General features: G+C 37.4%; 1 protein-coding gene across 4 annotated transcripts in view; it reads right to left on the bottom strand.

The window, feature by feature from the left end:
• Positions 1-20,756, bottom strand: part of LOC143215399 (trehalase) — an 85,604-nt gene that overhangs the window by 33,136 nt on the left and 31,712 nt on the right. For 3 of the 4 annotated variants that reach the window (XM_076437508.1, XM_076437511.1, XM_076437509.1), the window contains 3 exons: positions 11,149-11,265; positions 4,131-4,432; positions 2,774-2,952 (listed from right to left, as the gene is read on the bottom strand). In XM_076437508.1, coding sequence (XP_076293623.1) covers positions 2,774-2,952; positions 4,131-4,432; positions 11,149-11,265 — 598 coding nt within the window. Of the gene's footprint in view, positions 1-2,773; positions 2,953-4,130; positions 4,433-11,148; positions 11,266-14,705; positions 14,848-20,756 lie in introns of all 4 variants that reach the window. The other variant, XM_076437510.1, reaches the window with a different exon arrangement.

Here is a 20,756-nt window from a genome sequence, read left to right as displayed (position 1 = left end):
TACTTTCACATTAGGTTTCTGAGATAAAAAAAAGAAGTTTATAAACATACTAATGAATATTACAATTTTTGATAAAACAAAATATAATAACTAAATAGATTTTATTTTTCTCTTCTGTGTAATTATTTTTAAGACAAATGATTGTTAAATTTATATCAGCACAGAGAGTTTAATAAGTAGCATTCGTCGAGCTCACATTCGCAATTATTATTAGATTTAATAATTGCTGTTTTATCATCATTGATGCCACTTTATACTCATTTCACAAATGTGCGATGCCTGCGGCAGTTATTTATAATTCGATGAAATTATATGGAACTGCAATTTAATCTTAAATTTCATAATCGATTATAGAAAATCTAGAGCGAAATGAAATTGAATTAAAAGCCTTAGCGAATCCAAACAGCTATGAGAGAAGTCATAACATGAAAATTGAAAATATATGGAAGACTACGTAACAACAATAGCTTCGATATAAATATCGTGTAGACAGTGCCTTTCATAGAAAGGCATAACAGGAAACGAGGACGCAGATGCTGCAACGAAAGAATCAACAACTTTACCAGCATCCGGAATAACTCCAATACTATACTAGGATCTTATTATATGTATAAAAGTAAGTATAAAGGAAGAATGGAGTGCAATCTGGACGACGACAGAGAGAACAAAAATAGACAATGTGATACAAAATTTCTAACAATCCATCCGTCTCTATGATGTAAACAGGAAGGAACAATAATGGACCGATTCAGGACAGACTACACTAAAATCACCCAGAACACCTAATCTTAAAAAGTGACAAACCTTATTGCACTCATTACATCCTTATAATTGATCACATCTTATACTAATGCACAAAACTCTAATTAAGATCCAGGAGCACGCAAGAGACATCATTAATTCTCAAAAGATTAACTTCTATCACAAAATATAATATGCCAAACACATACAAATAACAACAATGAGCACTGGTCATTAATAATTTCAAAAGGTTAAAAATTATATGAAAAATAATAAATTTCTTTATTAATTTCTGTTTTTTCCTTTCTTGAATGTCTCTATTTACTGAAACAGCACCAAGATGTTTCAAACAATTTAGATGATTGTACAAGTGATATATTAAGCAATATTATACTGTGAAAATAATCCTTTGTCTCGTTAATGTTCTTGAAACCATGAAATGGTTTATAAACTATTTATTTTTTTATATCGTGCACACCCTCGTGTACTATAAATATCCAAAATTAACGATATAATTATTATTATATCTAGACTACGGATTTCTATGCAACATAACAATTTTCAAAATCTATTGTGAAAGATAAGAGCTATATAAAAATTAATTTTTCCTCTTGATAGTTTGAATAAATTGCAAATAATATCCCAGAATTTTCAATGCATAAAATCCATTGTCTAACTGTATGACACTCAAACAGTGTTCCCACTCTAGCTTCCCCTTCTACGACGCTATTCCCCACGCTTCCGTCCGGTCACGTGACGCGCTCGTGCCACGAGAGGGGATAACTTCTGTCCCCTCAATTCGTGCTCCTTCCCCTCCTATAGGAAAAATGCTCTCTAAAAATCGTCGAGCGCGTCCAATCGCCGACATCGAAAAGAAAGTTCTTATCTTCAAAAGTGATACGCTTTCTTGTGTAAAGCTCTGTTAACAGGGTTTTCTCAGCAACCACAGGAATCCCATTTCTTTTCTAAATTACGAGCATTTTCCGACTATTGAACTTGTCAGCTAAATCGCGCGGAAATCTTCGAGTGGCGGAAGAAAGCACTGTGCCCGGAGAAAGGGAAACACGAAAAGTTCGTCGGCAAAGCTCGGAACAAAGCTGAAGAATCTAGTTCCATTTCTGAAATCGAAATTTCGCCGTACCTGCGACGATGCTGGTTGGAATTTCTAGGTTACGCGATAAGTGTTCGGTATCGGTGCGCGACGAGATTCGATGAAGTTGATTCGGAAACTGAGCCGTCATCGAACTTTCGGGGACACGGCTGATAAATGGAATTGCAACTAACGCGATTATTTACGAATCCCAACCCGGTCTCGTCGTCGTAATTCTAGTCCATTACTATCCATTACTAGTAATTTACTTTCTGAATGGAATCGAATTGATATATTTGTAAGGTCCGAATGGACCCCTGTCTGTAATAATAGTGCTCCTGTTTTCTCATAGTCCGAAATCCTTCTTGGTTTACATTTTTGGTCTAAATTGATATCCGATTCGGGAGAACATTAATGTGCAATTCTATTGAAGAAAATATAAACTATTCTCATTAATTAACTCGAGGCCAATGAAAAAATTACTACGAACTTTAACAAAAAATTATAATGTGCTTAGTAACATAAATATTATACATTGATTAAATGATAAACTTTTTTGGAGCGAAATAATGTTAAGTAGAACAAGTTTGTGTTGAGATGATGTGTTACTAGCAGTATCTGCAATTGTCAAGGGTTTCAAGTATTGAAATCAAGTATTTAAAATATTTTTTAGTGCAAAAAGAACCTGTCAATAGCAAAAATAATACAGTACAGTGTCTCTAAAATCTAAATTCTAAAATCCTACCAACAATAAATATAGCTCAGTACATAAAGTGTAAATCTCGAGACAGCCATTTAAAATTGAGTGTTTTAAAAGATGTGATGTTTCGAGCACGCTCAATATAGCGAGCAATTTTCTCCGCGAAGTGCCATATCCGTCGGCGACGTAAATAAACTGGGGAACAGATCCCCAAAAATTAATATCTGAAAAGTACGACGCACCATGAGATGTAACAGGGGCGGTTGGCTCCTCATGAGGTAATAAATTCTACCACCGTTGGGTATGAATCCGTATTTCTCCACCATGGACAAGAAATTGTCTATCATTCCTTTGGCAGTTTGATGCATGTCCGATAACAGCAGCCCTTCGATCACCCAGTAGCTGTCCCAATAGTAGAACTCTGTGGGAGAGAAACAAACATTCAAGTGACGTTTCAATTCTATAACCAGATGCTAGGCACACGCTCAACTTCTATCAGTCAAATCGCCATTGATAAATGCCCTCTACGTCAATCCCCGCGCTGCATGTTTTTGTCATTTAACACTTAATCGGGCGTAAACGGCATTTATCTTCGTTACTACAAATTGATGTAAGCGAGAAGTCGGAATTTACGATCCGGACGATACTGCTTAATCACCATTTACGTAAAACGTGGTCGTCTACGGTTGCTCGTTAAGATTATATTGAATGGTTATCGAATTACAGAGACGTGAATTCGGTTTTACATGGAACAAAATAATTCTGATCTTCAATTTGAAGCAGTGGACATGTTAAAAATATTTATGAACGTCAATGTATTAGTTTCAGCTTATTGTTAGTAGAATAATTAAAAGAAGAAAGCAATTTCTATTTGGCTCTTGTGTCCTGCATTCAATGCGAACATTTTTTATTTTGTATCAAGATCCGCAGTCTAGTAATCAATTACGATAATATTGATGTTGAATATGGATTTTAATTACTTGATTACCATTTAAGTAAAATGTTATTATATTTTTATTGCCGATTAAAATAGTAATGAGAAAGTTTAGTAGTAAAAATTCGAAATTTAGTATTAATTCGTTTTCTAAAATATAAGTACACAAAAGCACGTCCCTTTATCAACTACATTTAAATATTACGTCATTGAAATAACAACAGATAATAACGTTAATGTAGATGAACTTACAATTATATGTTCAATTTATAACAAATTAGGGTTATAAGATTTACAGAAATAGCAACTTCATTTGTGAATTGTTTCTCGAGTAGACGACAATTTTTAATCTCGATTTGAGAAGTAATATAATAACAAAGAAGTATAATAAAATCTTAGATCTAGCACATGTAACAAAACTAAAAGAGAATTAAGTAACTATGAAATATCTACAATTTTTGTCATTAAATGTTAAGAATACATCGAACTATATGATTGAACCTTTCAATTTGAATTAATGCATGGATTATTTTAAGAAACAGCAACCTGATATACAGGGTGTCCCAAAAATGTTGTACTTCCTTGAAAAGGGTGATTCCATTTTTGGGACATCTCGTATAGTCTGAACCGTAAGCAGGCATTCACCAAACTTTCAAGCATCTCACCTTTGAACCTTCCTCCAGGAATAATGAATCCGTTCTTCACGTAGATCAAGCTGTGCCTCAAAGGATTCTCGGCCACGTCTTTGTCCATCTTCTTCGCCAAACTCTTCCAAATGCCATTGAGGTGCGACAGCCATTCGCGATACTTCGGGTCCTGCACGCGTCTCAGGATCGTGGGGTTCGCTTTCCAATCGGGCAACGTCCAGTTTCGAAGTTCATTCGCCTCGACGAAGTTTTTCTTGACGAAAACTTCCACCTCGCTTCGAGTCGGCTTGTTTTTTGTTGTATTCATCAGGTTGCGGAAGCTGTCCAAGCACAAATAGAACCGATTGGTCAGTTAATCAATCATGACATATCAAACAGCGGAACGTTTACGTTGCACCGCTTCACGATGCATTTCGAGCTGTCAGAGTGCTAATAGAAATCGTCTCACGAATTAATTAATTGCAAACAACCTTGCCCGAGTTCTAAACTGCACAACGTTCCGCAGAAAAATAAAATTGTATCGTGCTCTCTCATTTCAGACGTTTCTGTGATTGCGTGATTGAGTATCCCGTTATTTTTAGTGCGCGTCGTTGGAACACAGTGTGTGACATCACTTATTTTCTTTCAAATGTTTAGCTAACAAACTATCATTGCCTATACATTTGTTTTAATTTATTTTGGGATCATATCAAAAGGAACTGTTACACAAACGATCAATTAAAGGTCTGATATATCTGATAATCGAGCTTTTTGTACAAGACTTTCATTTTCCTCAATTACCTTCAAACGAGTATACTCTTTTACTTGATAAATTTAGCACAATTTTTAAATTAATTTCCCACTTTAAATATACAATAATATATGTGGAGTGTTCTTTTAACCTGTACGTTTAATTATTCTGGAAATTTATATTGTACTCTTTCAGTTTGTTGAAAATATTGTGTTTGTAGTTGTATAAGATCGTGAGCAACAGAAATATATTACGTGATAAATATTTGAGAATTTATATCATTTGTAGTTATTTATTGAATAAAATAACGATAAACAGGCAGTGAGCTCGTGTATACATATCAGAGGTGATGTGTCGAGATTGTAATGCGTCATTCAGTCATTCAGAAAGTTGATATTGGTAGCAGCAAAAACATATCGTTGTTGAAAACATCCGTCCTTGACGTGAACATACCATACACTCCAAATCGATCTGTCAAATAGCTTGCTTCAGGCAGCTGATTAAGTGGACGTGTTTGCTTTGGTTAGAAGAATGGAAAACTTGAAAAATCGTGCAGCCATTGAATATATATACATAAAAAAATGATTAAGCGGAGAAGAAATTTTTGATTATATGGTGAATGTGTTAGGGGACAGTGCTCCTTTATATGCAATGGTAAAAAAATGGGTTGCTCTTTTAAACAGACAGTAATGATGATCCACGTTCAGGACGTTCAAGAACTGCAACTACTTCAAAAATGATTGATCATGTTCATGATTTGGTTTTGAAAGATCGCCGACTAACTGTGGTTGATTTAGCTGAGGCCACAGGCACCTCAACTGGATCAGTTCATGAGATCTTAACTAATGAATTAGGTATGAAGGAGCTATTGACAAAATGGGCGCCGCATTCGTTAAATTGGGATCAAAAGCGCATTCGCGTGAAATGTTCTCAACAACATTTGGATCGTTTGCAAAAAACTAAAACTGACTTTGTGCGTCGATTTTTAACCATGGATGAGACTTGGGTTTACCACTATCATCGTGCATTGCGACAACAAACCGCAGAGTTGACTGAGCCCGGTTATTCAGCTCCAACGCAGCCAAAGTGGTCAAAATCGATAAAGAATGTCATGGCATCCGTTTTTTGGGATGCAAAAGGAATTTTGTTAATTGATTACCTTCAAACCAGGAAAACGATAACAGGAGAGTATTACTGAAATCTTTTGGATCAACTGGATGCATAAATTCGGGAGAAAAGACCTGACTTAGCGAAGAAAAAGTCATTTTTCACCAGGGCAATGCACCGGCTCACAAAGGTGTTCTTGCAGTGGCCAAATTGAAGGAGTTACGCTATGAATTGTTGAAGCATCCACCATATTCACCAGACCTGTCCCCCTCAGACTTACATTTGTTCCTAAACCTCAAAAAATTCTACGTGGCAGGCGTTTTTCATCAAATGAAGAAGTTATAGCAGCCGTAGATGAGTATTTTAGAGGTCTCGAGGAAAATCATTTCAGAGATGGGGTAAATGAATTACAAATTGCTGGAAAAAATGTATTGAGATTAAGGGAGAATATACTGAAGAATAAATGTATTTTGACTCACTATTTCAAGTCATTTCATTGTTAGGCTACGAACTTTCTGAATGACCTAGTACAAATATTATGATAAAAATTGCTACAGATCCGAATCATTTTATTTCTACTATTTGTATAAAGCAGTATAAAATAGACACTTTTAGTACTCCGTAGATCTAGTATGAAGCCCACTACCGTACCGGGACAGTCCCGTTGCAATACGGATAGAGAAATATGTGAAGGCTCACTAAACAATCGGACACAACAGGCAGGATCAATATTCGTAGCCGATCTGGACGATTGGTGCTCCGCCAGAGAGTCTCTCCGCCCCCTCGAATTTCCTCGATCGTCCCACAATGCTCGTAAACCACGGCCAAATTCCGACATTTCACACGAAATGGTCTGCACTGCCGCCGGTTCTAGAATCCGAACGGGACGGTGTGGCCGCTAGCGAGTCGATGCTTACTTTATGCCAGCGGCCATTACGAGTTGTACATAAGCGTCCGAGCAAATTGGTCGCCACGAAACAACGCAATCTTCCCGAAACGATCACGGGTAATGTGGGTCGTGAGATTCGCATGACAACTCTGCCCATCTCGTGGTATCACAGGTTCACCTGTAGTATTAGGTCGATGCACAAAAATAATTGCGGTTTGTGTCCCGGAATTTTAAAGTTATTTTGCTTTATTTGTCAATTTGAGCTAAATCTCGAATAACTGTTCTGTTCATATTTTGCTTGGACTCGCATTGACAATAACCCTTAGTTTATCATCATCAATTTCAGAGGGACGTCCGCCAACCTCTTCATTTTCGATACTTTTATCTCAGTCATAGGATTTTTGAAACCACTACGCACAAAAGCTAGACGTAAATTCGATCTGCTTACGATCTACAAAATGCAACTGGACTGAAAGAGTCATTAACATGATAGATCTTAAGCTGTCACTTTTTATTATATTAACACTAAACCTACCACTACCGGTCACAATGACCGGTTCCAGATTTATTATTTTACAATTATTGGAATAATAAAAATGATTTTATAAGAATTGATTGTATAAATATCTTTAGTAGAGCACGTATTATACAGTAAAGTCGCGTTATTTTGCAAAGGGCTGTATTCTGCATGGAGAAATATCGTGTAGGGACACTATTTTTTATGACTGATTGTGAGTCTGTCGCGCCGACCGCGCCGACCACGCCGAAAGTACAAAGAAAGCCGAAGGTAGAAAAGGACAGCATGTAAACACGGATGTAGCATGTAAATGCTTGCTTCGGATACCTCGTGATAGGCGGTGTCTGCCGAATATTACAAATTACTCTATAGCGCAAAAATATGCATCTTGGGCACCGGACGCATATAGATTTGACTTTTAGGAATCACAATTGACCGCTTCTGAACGCTATTCTCGTAAACCTTGTATTTTCATATACGTATATACGGATTTAGCGATGTGTGCGTGTGCCCGCACACTCTTGCACGGCCGCACCGGCACCCTTAAGGCTCGGTAGGTTTAGTGTTAAATAAATTGCTTCAACTGTATGATCAAAGTGTCAAATAAATGAATTCTTATGTTCTGTAGGAGCACTAAATTATTTTTGTAGGTTCTAAATTGTATTTTGCAGGCTCTAGATCGTGTTTAATAGACACATTTAATAGACACTGTGTCAACTGTGTCTCTTAAATATGGCAGAATATTATTATTATGTTGCACTATGGAATATGTTGAAGGTACTGTAAGTGTACTAAATTATTTTGTAGGTTCTGAATTGTTTTCTGTTAGCCCTGAATTGTTTAATAGACACTGTATACTGGATCCAAGGTGACAATTCAATGTGCGTTCGTCGGATCTAATTGTAAAACGTTCGGAGACATCCGGTGCGAACGCTAGGAATCCTAATTCGGCTCAACGATGGTGGATGAAAGTGAACGTAACACGGTGCCGTAAAACGGGAACCGTAAATGTCCTGACGGGTCGGGTGATTTAACGCATGGTGGTTCCCGGTGATCGCATAGGTCAGTTTAAAAACTAGTGGAGGCAACCGTGATTTCGTTTCGCTGTGATCGTAAACTCCAGCTGTTTTCAGCGGCGAACGTGGCCCCCGTTTCCGGTGTAGTGAGGAAACGAAACGACGGGAATAATATCAAACCGGTCGTTGCTTCTCTTATACGCCAACCTGGTTCCGAGTAAACAAGAACGAGAAAAGCTTTCATAGCCAATGATTTAATACATTATACAATTCTCATTTCCGAGGCTTTCGGTTGACTCGAAAATGGTATGTAAACATTGATCTAGAACGTGGATGCGTGGTGACGGTAACAGTGTAATGTATGTATTGTAATTGTTTCGATTTTACAAAGTCTACGGCTTTTTACTGTGATTATTAATTACTGAACGAACTATCTAGAAATGTTCACGAAATCCCATTATTTTATTAAACAAAACTGCACCTCAAAGATTGATGTTTATCGTAGTGATTATTGTTAATGTCTCGAAATTATGTCACCCAATTAGAACCGATAAGGCAGTCAATCTGTTAAACTTTAGAAAGAGAGAGCGCATACGTTTATAGAACATTATACAATAAAATGACATGATTCAATTTCAAGTAAAATGTAAGAAAATGTAATATAATTATGTAATTCACATTTAGCATCTGGTATAATGTTGCAGAAAAGGAAACATCATCTAGAAAGGAAGAGAAAGGAAAGACTGGAAAGAAAAAACTCGAGCAGTACGTTGAAATTCTCTTTCAAGAAAATATTTCTTTGTCTGTTGACTTCTAGAAAATTATCTATGAAAATTGGAAATCGTATAAACACGTCAGTAGTGTAGATATTATAATCGTAGAAACTGGGGTATGCATTTTAATTTATTATAATCATAGTATCCATTTTCAGTTATTATGTTCATAGTTATACATACATTCTAATCTATTCCACGTGCCAATTTTTTTAACGCTGTCGCCATGAACCTTAACATACGTACATTTTATAAATATTATGCCACTGTTTGCTTACATCATGAATCGGCATACATATTTCATTCTTTTTTGCAAGTAGAATCGAAGTTTATTTAACCTATGAAATCAGTTTTCAAGATTACGTGAAAGATGACGTCTACAAAAATTTCGTGAGCAACAGTTACATTAGAAAGTCACTTATTTAAAAATTGAACAATAAGAAAAATAATCTATGATTGAATTAAAACGAGGCATTTCGCATGCGTAATTTAAAATAAGAAGTTATGTACGTGAAAATTGAATATTTGTCAAATACAAAGTGGGACATAACAAATTTGATTTTAGATAATCCACAACAAAAATTATATCACTGTCTCCAGTTTGAAAAAAATATCAATTGGCACGGTTTATAAATAATTAGCATGCTAAAAAAATGGTAAGGAACGTAGTATACGTGCACTATCGAGTGTGTCATAACAATGTAAGTGTATGTCGTTCGACAAGCTGCAATGTTGGCGAAACGTCGGGGTAAGTTTCCTCAGGACATTACAGATCCTGGAAAATCTCAACAATGAGAGATACGTGACTGGGAAAAGTATATACATTCAAAAATTGAAAGTCAGCGAGACGTTTCCGTAGACTTTAATATTTGATATTTTCGCTACCGGTATATATTGCAGCTGTTTCCTGCGACGCGCTGGTATCTCTAAGTGAAATGGTTCAACGTTCATCTTTTCCCTAAACTGTAGCCAGAAATTATATAAGCCACTTTTTTCTATAAATTCAGATGATACGTAACAATAGTCTGTCTTCATTCTACAATAATTGTTTATACCAAAGGAACAACAGGTGTCATAAAGTAAATTCACAATGCAAATACAGTAAATGTGTCGTCAAAGTAAAATTAAATTTGTGAAAATTGCTTTTGATCGAAGTCGTTTAATTTATATTGATTGTAGTAGACCAATTGAGTTGGATCATAATAAAAATTTATTCCATCATATATAGAGATACAAAAGTAGAGAATTACAATCGATCAATTATAAAATTGTTGACTAGGGTAATTGTGCCTCATTTCAGAAAATAAATTGAAAATAAGAAATATTTACTAACAAATTCGTATACATTTGAATGAACATAATGATCAGCTTATTCCTCGCTGCCAATGTATAGCTCCATGTCTTCATATAAAGAGTTGAGAAACCAGTTACATTCGTAATAGCAATGCTTAAGATGGTTGACTATTGGAACAATTACTTTATAAGTTGTTTTTGCATGTGCAATGAGTCACAATTAAATCGTTAAAATAGAAACATTTTAACTACTTTATGAATTTATGTTAGCCCTGTGGATAATGTGTGGTGACAATGAGAAAGAAACACAATGAGTGAGAGGCAAAAATGTCTGGAGTGAATTTGGTAGTGTGAAATAAAGAAATGAGTGTGCATGAAGGAGCGTTTGTGTGAACATTAGTAATATGTTTTGTTAAATACATATTCGTTTATAAACATTGATAATTCCGTCCACTGCTTGAACAAGCCGAAATGGATTTAAAAATACACAACTGTGAGAAAAGTTATGATACAGTCAGAATTATTAAGTTTATGAGAAAAATTTATAGAAAGTAGTTGTTCTTTGTTTCAACAATAAAATCGTTATGCAGATTGAATAGCTTCGTTGCTCTCCATGGCTCAGGCAAACAAGATACGGGGATTGTTATGAAATTTAAGGGGAGGAAAAATATACGTTTTATACGTTCGGAGAGATGATGGATTGATACTTACTTCGCAAGGGTTTGTTCGGGATCGTGTATCTGACGAAGATCGACGAAGGTCTTGCTGTCAGGATAGATTCCGGCGAGCTGCACCGTTTGTAGCAAAGGACCCGTGCAATAGATCGTGCTGAAAAATCGAAACAGGAAACTCTGTTAACAGGGTTCTGAAAAATGTATCAAACGTGATAAATATAGAAATAATTTCGAGAACCACGAGAACTAATAAACTAATAATAAAAGATGTTTCTCTTTAGATTTGTGTTATTACACCCATTGCGTAGAATAATAATTCTTTAAGACGCTTTTCGATTTACAACAGTCTCCAAAGCTTCTTATTCGATAGCGACCGTGACGAAGGGTCTTTAAGTATGTACTGTGACGTTGCAACCTTTGCGACGTCCCTTCTCCGTTAATTCCGCGCATATTTGAGAGCGATAAGGGACCGGACCGCCCTCTAACGGGACACGTTACCGATACAGGATTCGAGAGCGCTCCTCTAAGAGATTCCGATATTATCGAGGACCTCCTAATGACATCTGTCGCGCGTGCCGAGAACGGCAAGTTTCAGGGCCGTATATGGAACGCGCAGAAGGAACCACCGATCGTCCGAATTGTCACGGGAAATGAACAATCGCCCCAAGGCCAGGAAGCTCCCGACGGAAAAGCGAATGGCCGTTTCGAGAAATTAGAGCTTGGTGCGAGGACACTCGGCCAACAAACCGGAGGCGCCGCCAGGACAGAAGCTCTCTTAAACATCTCGTCCAAGGTGACGCACTGGAAGACCTGACGCCGTCTCGCCCCGGCAAGGGAGAGCTACCCCGGGGTCGGTGCCCTCGTAGCCAAGAAGAGGAAGCCCCTCCGCTGGTCAAGTCGAGCGATAGGCTCCTTGACCAATTTCGTGATTGCCCGGGGCCCTAGGGCGCGAAGAGGGAACGCTCCTGTGCCGCAGAGTTACGCCGTGGAAACACGCCATAGGCAATTCGGAAAAGCGGTCGAGTGGGGGGAACCGAGTTCGATCCGCTAGATTGCCGAAAATCGATGGATCACTGTCGCGCTGGCTCTCGTTATCGCATGTCGTGCGTTCTGCACTCGCGTTGCGAACTAATTGTAACTTAGCGTCGGGAAACCGAGAAGTGCCCGTTGGAGGTTTTCGTGGTGTCTAGGATGAAGTCCACCTACGCTCCGGCCGTGCCTCACGCTCTATCGAGAGCAGTTCCGAAAAAGGGCATCGAAAACGAGAAACGGTAAGCCGCACTTGTGATCCATTCGGTATTTCGTTGCGCGACGGCTCGACCTTCGTCGCGAGAGGACGAATGCTTCCCATTCCGTCCTCGATAATTCGCTCGCGTTCGTTTCGGGAATGCTTTGAGATTTCGAGATTATTTTGAGAGTTTTCGTCTTTAAATTACGTGCGAAAGAGTGTCCTAAGAGGAGTCGCGTTTCGTGCGAGTAAATCTTTTCGGTCTCTTCGTGTTTCTCGAATCCTGTGTCTCTCGCCGAACATCGTAGGGTTTTCGTCGGCGTTCGATCGCGTAAATGTTAGCGTACGCGTCGGGGCGAATCACGGGCGGAAGTCATCGCGACAGTCTCGCAGTTCGCCGGTCATCTGCGCCTCGCGTTTCCGAAGTTCGTTGCGAACGAAATCACGGTAATTGTCAGCGGTATCGTGCGAGCAAAATCGGTAAGACAACCGCGCGGCGAACGACCATCTTCTCGCTATCTTGTATGAAGAGCGCGGGCTCTCGGGTCGCGGTCACGTGGCCGCAGATTTTGTAATTTAACGACTGCTACAATAAATAGCTCGAGACCATATCGTAGTCGAATTACTCGATTCCCTGTGAGATCCGTCCTGCCGAGAGGGCTGTCCTAGTCATCCCGTGTTCGAGCCATCTGGCCCAGTCGCGACGTCGTTTTCGATCCGCGTATCTCGAAGATTCGACTCTCGACCTCGGCTTCTCCGAGCTCGAGCCTTGTTCCGCGTTTCGTGTGGCATCCTTGCGGTGCCTGGCGCCCGAACCTTTCGTTTGTCGTGAGGAAATCGTCGAATCCTCGAGTCTCGTTTGTCTCGGGCGGACCGCGTGTACTCGGCTTGCACGCGGCCTGGTCTCAGCGCCTGCAAGGCCCGAAGTTGACCGGCTTCCGCGAGTCAAACCGCTCGTCGGAAAAAGGTTAACGTGACAGTACTTAAAATAAACGATGTAGTTAGCAAACGCATTATTTATGGTATCCGAAATGTTTAAATACCGAAACAATTTTATGAAGCATTGAACATTAACGGAATATGGTCTGAAATTCTACAGTGCCGTGAATATTCAATTACTAATTACTAGACCGCGGATTTTATGCATTTATGACAAAAATGGCCACGTACAATTTAAAGCAGTGGACATGTTAAAAATATTTAAGAACGTCAATGCAAAAGAATAATGCAATTTCTATTTGGCTCCTGTGTCTTGCAATCAATGCGAACATTTTTTATTTTGCATAAAGATCCGCAGTCTACTAATTACTATATAGTAGAAATTTCCCTAGTTTCATTATTTATGTTTCCGTAAGTCTTCTGATAGATGCATCGGAGATCTTTGACTATCGTCGTTAAGCTGCCTCTATGTATTGTCAAAGCTCAATACTTTGTCGATCATTATTTCCTAGAAGAATGCGTACAAAGAAAATGGAGTAAATTCAAACTTCGTGACGAAAAGATCAAAGAATAAGTCGGCACTTTTTGTCACAGCAGGTGTCCCGCTTTACGCTTGCGAAACCGATACGTGCGTAAAGCGGGTCTTCTGATTTAAAGGGCCGAAAAACGAAGCGATTTTTTTTTACAGTTGTTCAATCTCTATTCTGTGAGAATGTGCCCCCAAAGAGAAACTGTAAAAGTTATAGAGATTTAAAGGTCTGGGCGTCGGTGATAGCGCGCACGGTTGCAAACTTACTTCTTCCATCCTTCCTCACGATTTTTTCATACGGGTCCGGACATTACGGATCCAAAAATTTGGGTTCGTGCGACGACAGGGTATGTGCTAAAGATGCATAAGGGTATGCAGCGGAGAAAATGCCGAACAATAAAACTTTTTAAACGATAACAACAAATAAATCCGAATAAAATTCCGGGAACTTTCGCCGCACCTTGTATACTAAGTCTTAAAGCACGTACTATCATATACATGCTGTACCATCTCAAATTATAAGCGTACTTTGACATCGGTTACTAAACAGCAGAAACATATTCGAGTAGCTAATATTTGCACGGAAAATCATTATGATGATGACGCATAAAATAGAGACATCATCGTGGAGAGTTTTTTAGAAGGGCGCGACAAGAAAAAGGAAATGGAACATCCAGAATTCGTTGAACCGAGAACGAAAACCGATGCCAACTGCCTTTTTTCACCGGTCGATGCTGGCATCGTACCCGAATTAGCTTGTGACCGTCATTTGCTTTCGCTCGACCAGTATGTAGAACAGTAGCGCTGTTACGATTCCATTTTCTTGGATCCTGTCAGAAGCGTGCCAAACCCGCACAGACCATAACTTTCGCCAGTGCTATTCTACGGACGTCCTTACCTGTCACTAACACGAAAAGTTCTGTTACGTCACGGTTTCGTCCGGAGAACGACAGAGACCTTCGTCTGCACCTCCAGGCATCCATTAACACTTTCACTGTCAGTTACACAACGTATAGGTGATGCAGAGCATTGTTCAGACACTTGATATATTATAGAAAAAATTAATTTTGTAGTAACAGCTCTATTATACATATACAAAAATATAACCCTTGTAATTTTTATTATTTTTACTTTGATTTTGAATTACACACGCGTACTTCAAATACCAGTAAATATGTATGTAAAATTTTTCTGAAAATAATTCTTTTTTGTCACAAATGCATAACATCAGAAGTTATAGCTGACGATAGAAAATACTTTGAAATATTCCCTACTTTTCTATACAAACGAAGGACCTTTCTTTACAAAAAAAAAGGCAGAAACTTATTCAAATACCTAATAGATATTTTTATAAGTTGATTATCACAAAGTAGGAGTTAAATAGGAACTTATTCACTTTAGCCAAAGTTTCTGCCGAGTTTAAAACAAAATAACAGTCTCGGTGACTTCCGGAAATTTCCGAAACTTGGGAACTCGAACATTGAGCTTTGGGCGATCCCGGATAGTAGAAACGCATAAAATCTGCAGTATAGTTGCATTCGGAGTTTCGAAACTTGTCGTAGAGATAGCGGTTGCTTCAAGTAATTTTACATAAAGATGTTCGAGTTTATTTGACAATTTGTTAGTGATCCTTTGAAATCAATACTATTCATTTCGTTGACATTTCTTCGAAAGATAATTAAACATAATTTCGAACTGGGTCGGCTGATGATCGAGTATACGTATTGGGTGTGCGAGATTTCTTAAAATTCATTAACTAATAATGAAATCTTGTTTCACTAGTAGTAGTTTTATTTAATACAACAATAGCACCATGTGAGAAAAGCTCTGAGTTTTTAGAGCAAATGTTAAACAAATGCATAATTTTAACCTGTGAACTGAAGGGCTAACGCGTTAAACCATAATAAATTATGTGAAATTGCCAGATTAATTTCCAATTATGTACGAGTTGCCAGATTAAGACTTGTGCTCCCTCTCTGCCTTCCCCTTCTACGACACTATTCCCCCACGCTTCCGCCAACATCACGTGTCGCGTTCCGTCTCTGTCGTGTATACACACAATGTCACGTGACAAATCCGGTACTGACAGAGAGAGGATAACTTTTTCTCCTCAATTCATGCTCCCTCCGTGTTAAATTTTAATCTAGCGTAACAAATTTGCACGAGCTGACGAAGTAAAATGAAGAATATGTGGGATACGGGTAGATAAACAGGAGGAGAATTCAATGAACCTTACGCTCTCTTGTAACTTCGGAAACACGAGATAACGAAGGGAACTCGTATGTATGAGGTTTCGATCAGTTTGGAATTAATTGATGTTGTAGTTAAACACATACGTTGTTTTAGAAAAATAATTACGAAGTAGAATAAGTAAGGTAATTTCAGACTAAATAATTAACGATAATTTTAGATTCCAAATAATGTTGTTGCAAAAGCTTCGCTTCTAGAATTAAGAGGATCATACGCGAAAATGTTCGGAAATATTTCCCATCGTTTATTCACCTGTTATTCACATCCGCGCTTCCAAATAAAATTGAAAAAGATTTTCATTTTTACAACCACCCTTTACGACTGAGAATAAAGTGGAAAAAGCAGTCACATTTTTCATGCAGTGATAAATTCGTTATCACACAAAAATTAAATATCATTCGCATTAATCTATACTACAGGAAGCACGTGCAGTGAATAAAAATGTTTTAAGTTTTTATCCTACATAGCAAGTACTCAATTTATAACTAGAATGATATCAAATACAATTAATCCGTAATAGCCGCACAAGTAGATAACAAGAAGTGATTGTAATGCAACGTGATAAAATATTAGCGACCACATTTGAAAAGCATGCTGTCGTGTGCCCGACTAATTAATTTTCCAGTAAGTAAATTTTCCATTTCTTCTTTCTCAAGTCTGCTCCTGTTATCCATCGATCATTGACTTTATCTCAGCTCTTTATCGTTTTATTTAAAAAGCCGCGAGAGTGGAGTGTTTACTAAAAACATATTAAAGAGGCTCTCAACGTTTTTCATGAAATTTTCCTGCGTCGATATAGGTGAAATCGAGCTTGGAAAATTTATCGAATCCCCGGCGTAGATACGCGCAGATAGCAATATCACCGAGAATATTCTTCTCTTGTTATAATTCGGATCGGAAGCATTGCACGAGTTCATATCAATCCGTTGCTGGAATCACTGTTCCCGGAGACGATATGAAAAATGGCTTCGATCATGTTAATGAAACATCGGACCCGTTGTTCTACGAATTTCGCGCCGGCGACAAATCGAACGGGATATTTTATCGTTCATAATATTGTCGGTGTGTCGAACACAGGCGTCAAAGGCGCCGTATATCCGCGCGAGAAACGTATACATTCCGTTAGTACATGAAATGTAAAATATCCGTGTCACGTTCATTCGAAATCTCTCACACCTTTTCCCGCAAGCACGTTTCCTCTTTCATCGCCACACTTCGCTTTACGTTTTTGCAACTTGAGGGGCTATTCTAGCCTGATCCTTTAACGGGGTATTCTCATTTTGAACCGCATTTTTTTAAATTAATTTTACCAAGTTTTTTTTACGAAAGAACTAAGAATTTGTGTATTCGAAATACATCAATTATTTTTTCTATGTAAAAACGATAAAAATTACACGAGTTATATCGTTTTTTATTGAGTGTTTTAACAGTTAACATGATATGGGCCTTTTGCTGACCGGAAATTAAAAAATGAGCAAGCATCTTAATCAGTGGAAATCTGGAAATCGTGTGAATGAATCAAAATAGAATAAAAGTCTTGATTGTTTACGAATTGATGGTCCTTTTAACTCAGATCTACGAATTGTGTTCTTCAAATGCCTGTTACTAAATTAATTTTACGGATTAAAACGGATCCTACTGCGCGCATGTCCAAGAACACTTATACTTGAAGATAATGTAAAAGAAATTGATTTTTTTAACGTTCAGACTCAAAATACCCTCTAAAAAACCGATCTTTCCGCATTTTTTTGGAGAACTTACACTCCCGATCGATTCACTGGACATTACAGAACTTATTTTCAGCAAAATGATAATTAAAACAAAAATTCCCTACACTAGAAAGATTGGTAAGCACCATTTTAGCTTCATAATATCGGTCTTTTAATAATAGAAAATTGTCCGCATCCGAATTTTAATAAATGTCGGGTGACTTATGGACAGAATTGTACTTTGAAAAATACACGTGCGAATTGCTATGACAGTGCTTCTGAAATTAACGAAGGTTTGATATGACTGTTCGAAGGACGGTTATTGTTACGCGTATGGAATGCGTTATTGTTACTGCAGATTACATCGCAGTTATTTTGCAATCTAATCCAACCAGATTAAAGTTTCATTTAGTTCTTCAGTTCTTGGGCCACTATAGCTCGAACTCTCGAACTATAATTAATTTCGAAAACTTTCTTTTTTATGTCTTTTAAACTCTCAAAAGTTAGCAGAACATGGAGAAATCGACAATTACACTTCAAAATGCCGTCATCCATTTAATTATCGACTTTTTTCTTTGGTTCTTGTTCCCGCATAGCCAAAAACTTACCTCAATTAAAAATATTCTTTGTTTCTTTTTTATATTTCAGATAAGCTGAGTGATACGAGACGATCTATTTTATAAGCAATTATGAACAATGTTTACTCTTCAATTTAAAAAATCATCAATGTCATTTAAGTACGTATAAATGTATTCAAACATTTCGTTTACAAAAAGTTTTACAGTTTAATTATAAAAGATTCTTCAGATAGGTGGAATTTTTGGAGTTTCTATTTGGAAAACTGGTGTAATCCCGGTGTATATATATATATATATATATATATATATATATATATAAATATATATATATATATATAAACAATTTAACTTTTAAAAAATTATTCACGTTTTTTGCATGCACATGACTATGACAGGTGTTACACGTCACAGCAACAAGGGCTTAAACGCCGAACAGGTTGACATGATTTGCCCAACAAATAAATAGTTACATGTAAAAAATGTTTTTTATAGCTTCACCCATTAAGGCCCAACATTGGGTTAGCGCCACATTTCTCTCGCAAGTTTCATCAATGAACTTATATTATTATTATTATTTATCATGTTGTAGATATAATTGATGGATTTAGGCTTAGACAGCGGATAACCTTCCAGGATGGATTCGTGAACAATAGATATTTTATTAGCGTAAGAACACAACTCTTTTGTACATAACAATATGGCAGGTAAGTGTAGAAGAACAGAGAAAGAAAAGAATGTAGAAGCAGAGAGAGAGAGAGAGAGAGAGAGCAACTGTGTAGAGCAAAAAGAACAGTACGCACACAGCGCCACATAGTGATGACTCTATCAAAAATTAAACTGACCAATAGCGATCACACATTCATATTAGGACAAATATTATTCTAACAATAATAATAAGGGACTTCAAAGACTTGCTTAATTTGTTTCATTACTATTTCTCAATAAACCTGTATCTTATGATTTTTTTAAATTGTCAGAAATTAAAATGTTCATAGATAGAAACCAATTTCGTCCTAAATCGTAAGAATTAATTTTTATACGTATATCTTTTTGTACAATAGGTTTTTATAGTAGTATATTATAATTCAGTCTTTATGTTTCGACATAACAGTATGCAAATTAAGTTTAGTTATTTCGTCCCACAAAAAAGCACGAGCCCAGGAATTGTTTTGAAAAATGAAAATCGTTTCACTTAAAGATGTGTCTGCTTCCCTTAATTGATTCGTCAAATTTCGTAAAGGGGAGTACATATTGTCATTTTTCCCGATGTAATCGTGTGTCGTTGAAGAGCAGGGAAAAGAAAACAGGAATGGAGAATGTTTGATATTTTCTAGCTTTCGAGTTCCTTTTGTTGTCTGCATTTCCTATGCATTTGTCTTCTCCCACTTGCGTCACGCTATGAAAAGAGGTGCGATGACGTCGTAACTGTGACGCCCTATCCTGGATTTTGCACTTGCCACAGCGAACCGTAGAAAAAAATGACGGGCTCGTCGAGGTTGTCGACCTTCGTCACCCTCTTACGGCTCTTCCTCGTCTCCATGGATATATTTTATCTTCGACGTCCTCGGGGATGATATCGGAACTTGGCCCCCGTTTGATTGATGGCGTCTTATTGTACGCGCTCCCGAACTTACAATAAATGACCCACTTTCCTTAGTCTCATTGGTATTTATTATAATGGCGAGGAGATGTCCGAAGCCATTTTTCAGATGACCCGCGTGCCTTCGCCTTCGATATATTAAGATAACACCTCGTGTGTCGAGCCATAGCTTCCCCATTAATATCCGGCGCACGGAGGCGATTTGTTTAACCTATTACGCACCGAATTATGTAATTCTAATTTCAGTATGTTCTATTAAATTCAAACGCGTATTAACCCCTAATTAGTATGATCACATGTTAGCAAATATAATAGTAACCAATGTAATAGCAATTTAATTAATACCCAGGATTTGATACAAAATTATTATTTGAGAAAAAAGTACAGCAAATTTTCTAATTGCCAAGCAATCACAAAATCGACAATTAACTAATTAAAATGTATGTGGTGGATCTGAAAGATATTTGAATGCTATATTTTCGATCTGTGATTTTGGTCTCTCCCACCTTTTATATTTTATATTATGAACATTGATCTCGGAAGAAAATGGACGATGGATTGAAAAGTAGAGGCTTCGAGCTATAAAACTAGTCCACGGTTATTATTGTACGATTTGTCTTTATCAAATTGTAACCCTTTAAACATGACAGAGCTCCGAAAATGATAGTGTTCAAATAATTTTGTCTTATCTAGAAAATGCTTCAAATCGTTCAACTTTATACACGCCTAACTTTGAAATCAGTTAATTCCTAACGCTAAAACTTGGATTTTTGGCATTTTTTGCCAAAACCAACGGGGTTATATAAAAGAGG

This window comes from Lasioglossum baleicum, chromosome 13, assembly GCF_051020765.1.
Source record: "Lasioglossum baleicum chromosome 13, iyLasBale1, whole genome shotgun sequence".
NCBI classification, from domain to species: Eukaryota; Metazoa; Arthropoda; class Insecta; order Hymenoptera; family Halictidae; genus Lasioglossum; species Lasioglossum baleicum.
The sequence above is the reverse complement of the archived record's forward strand: the minus strand, read 5'-3'. Positions and strand labels throughout refer to the sequence as shown.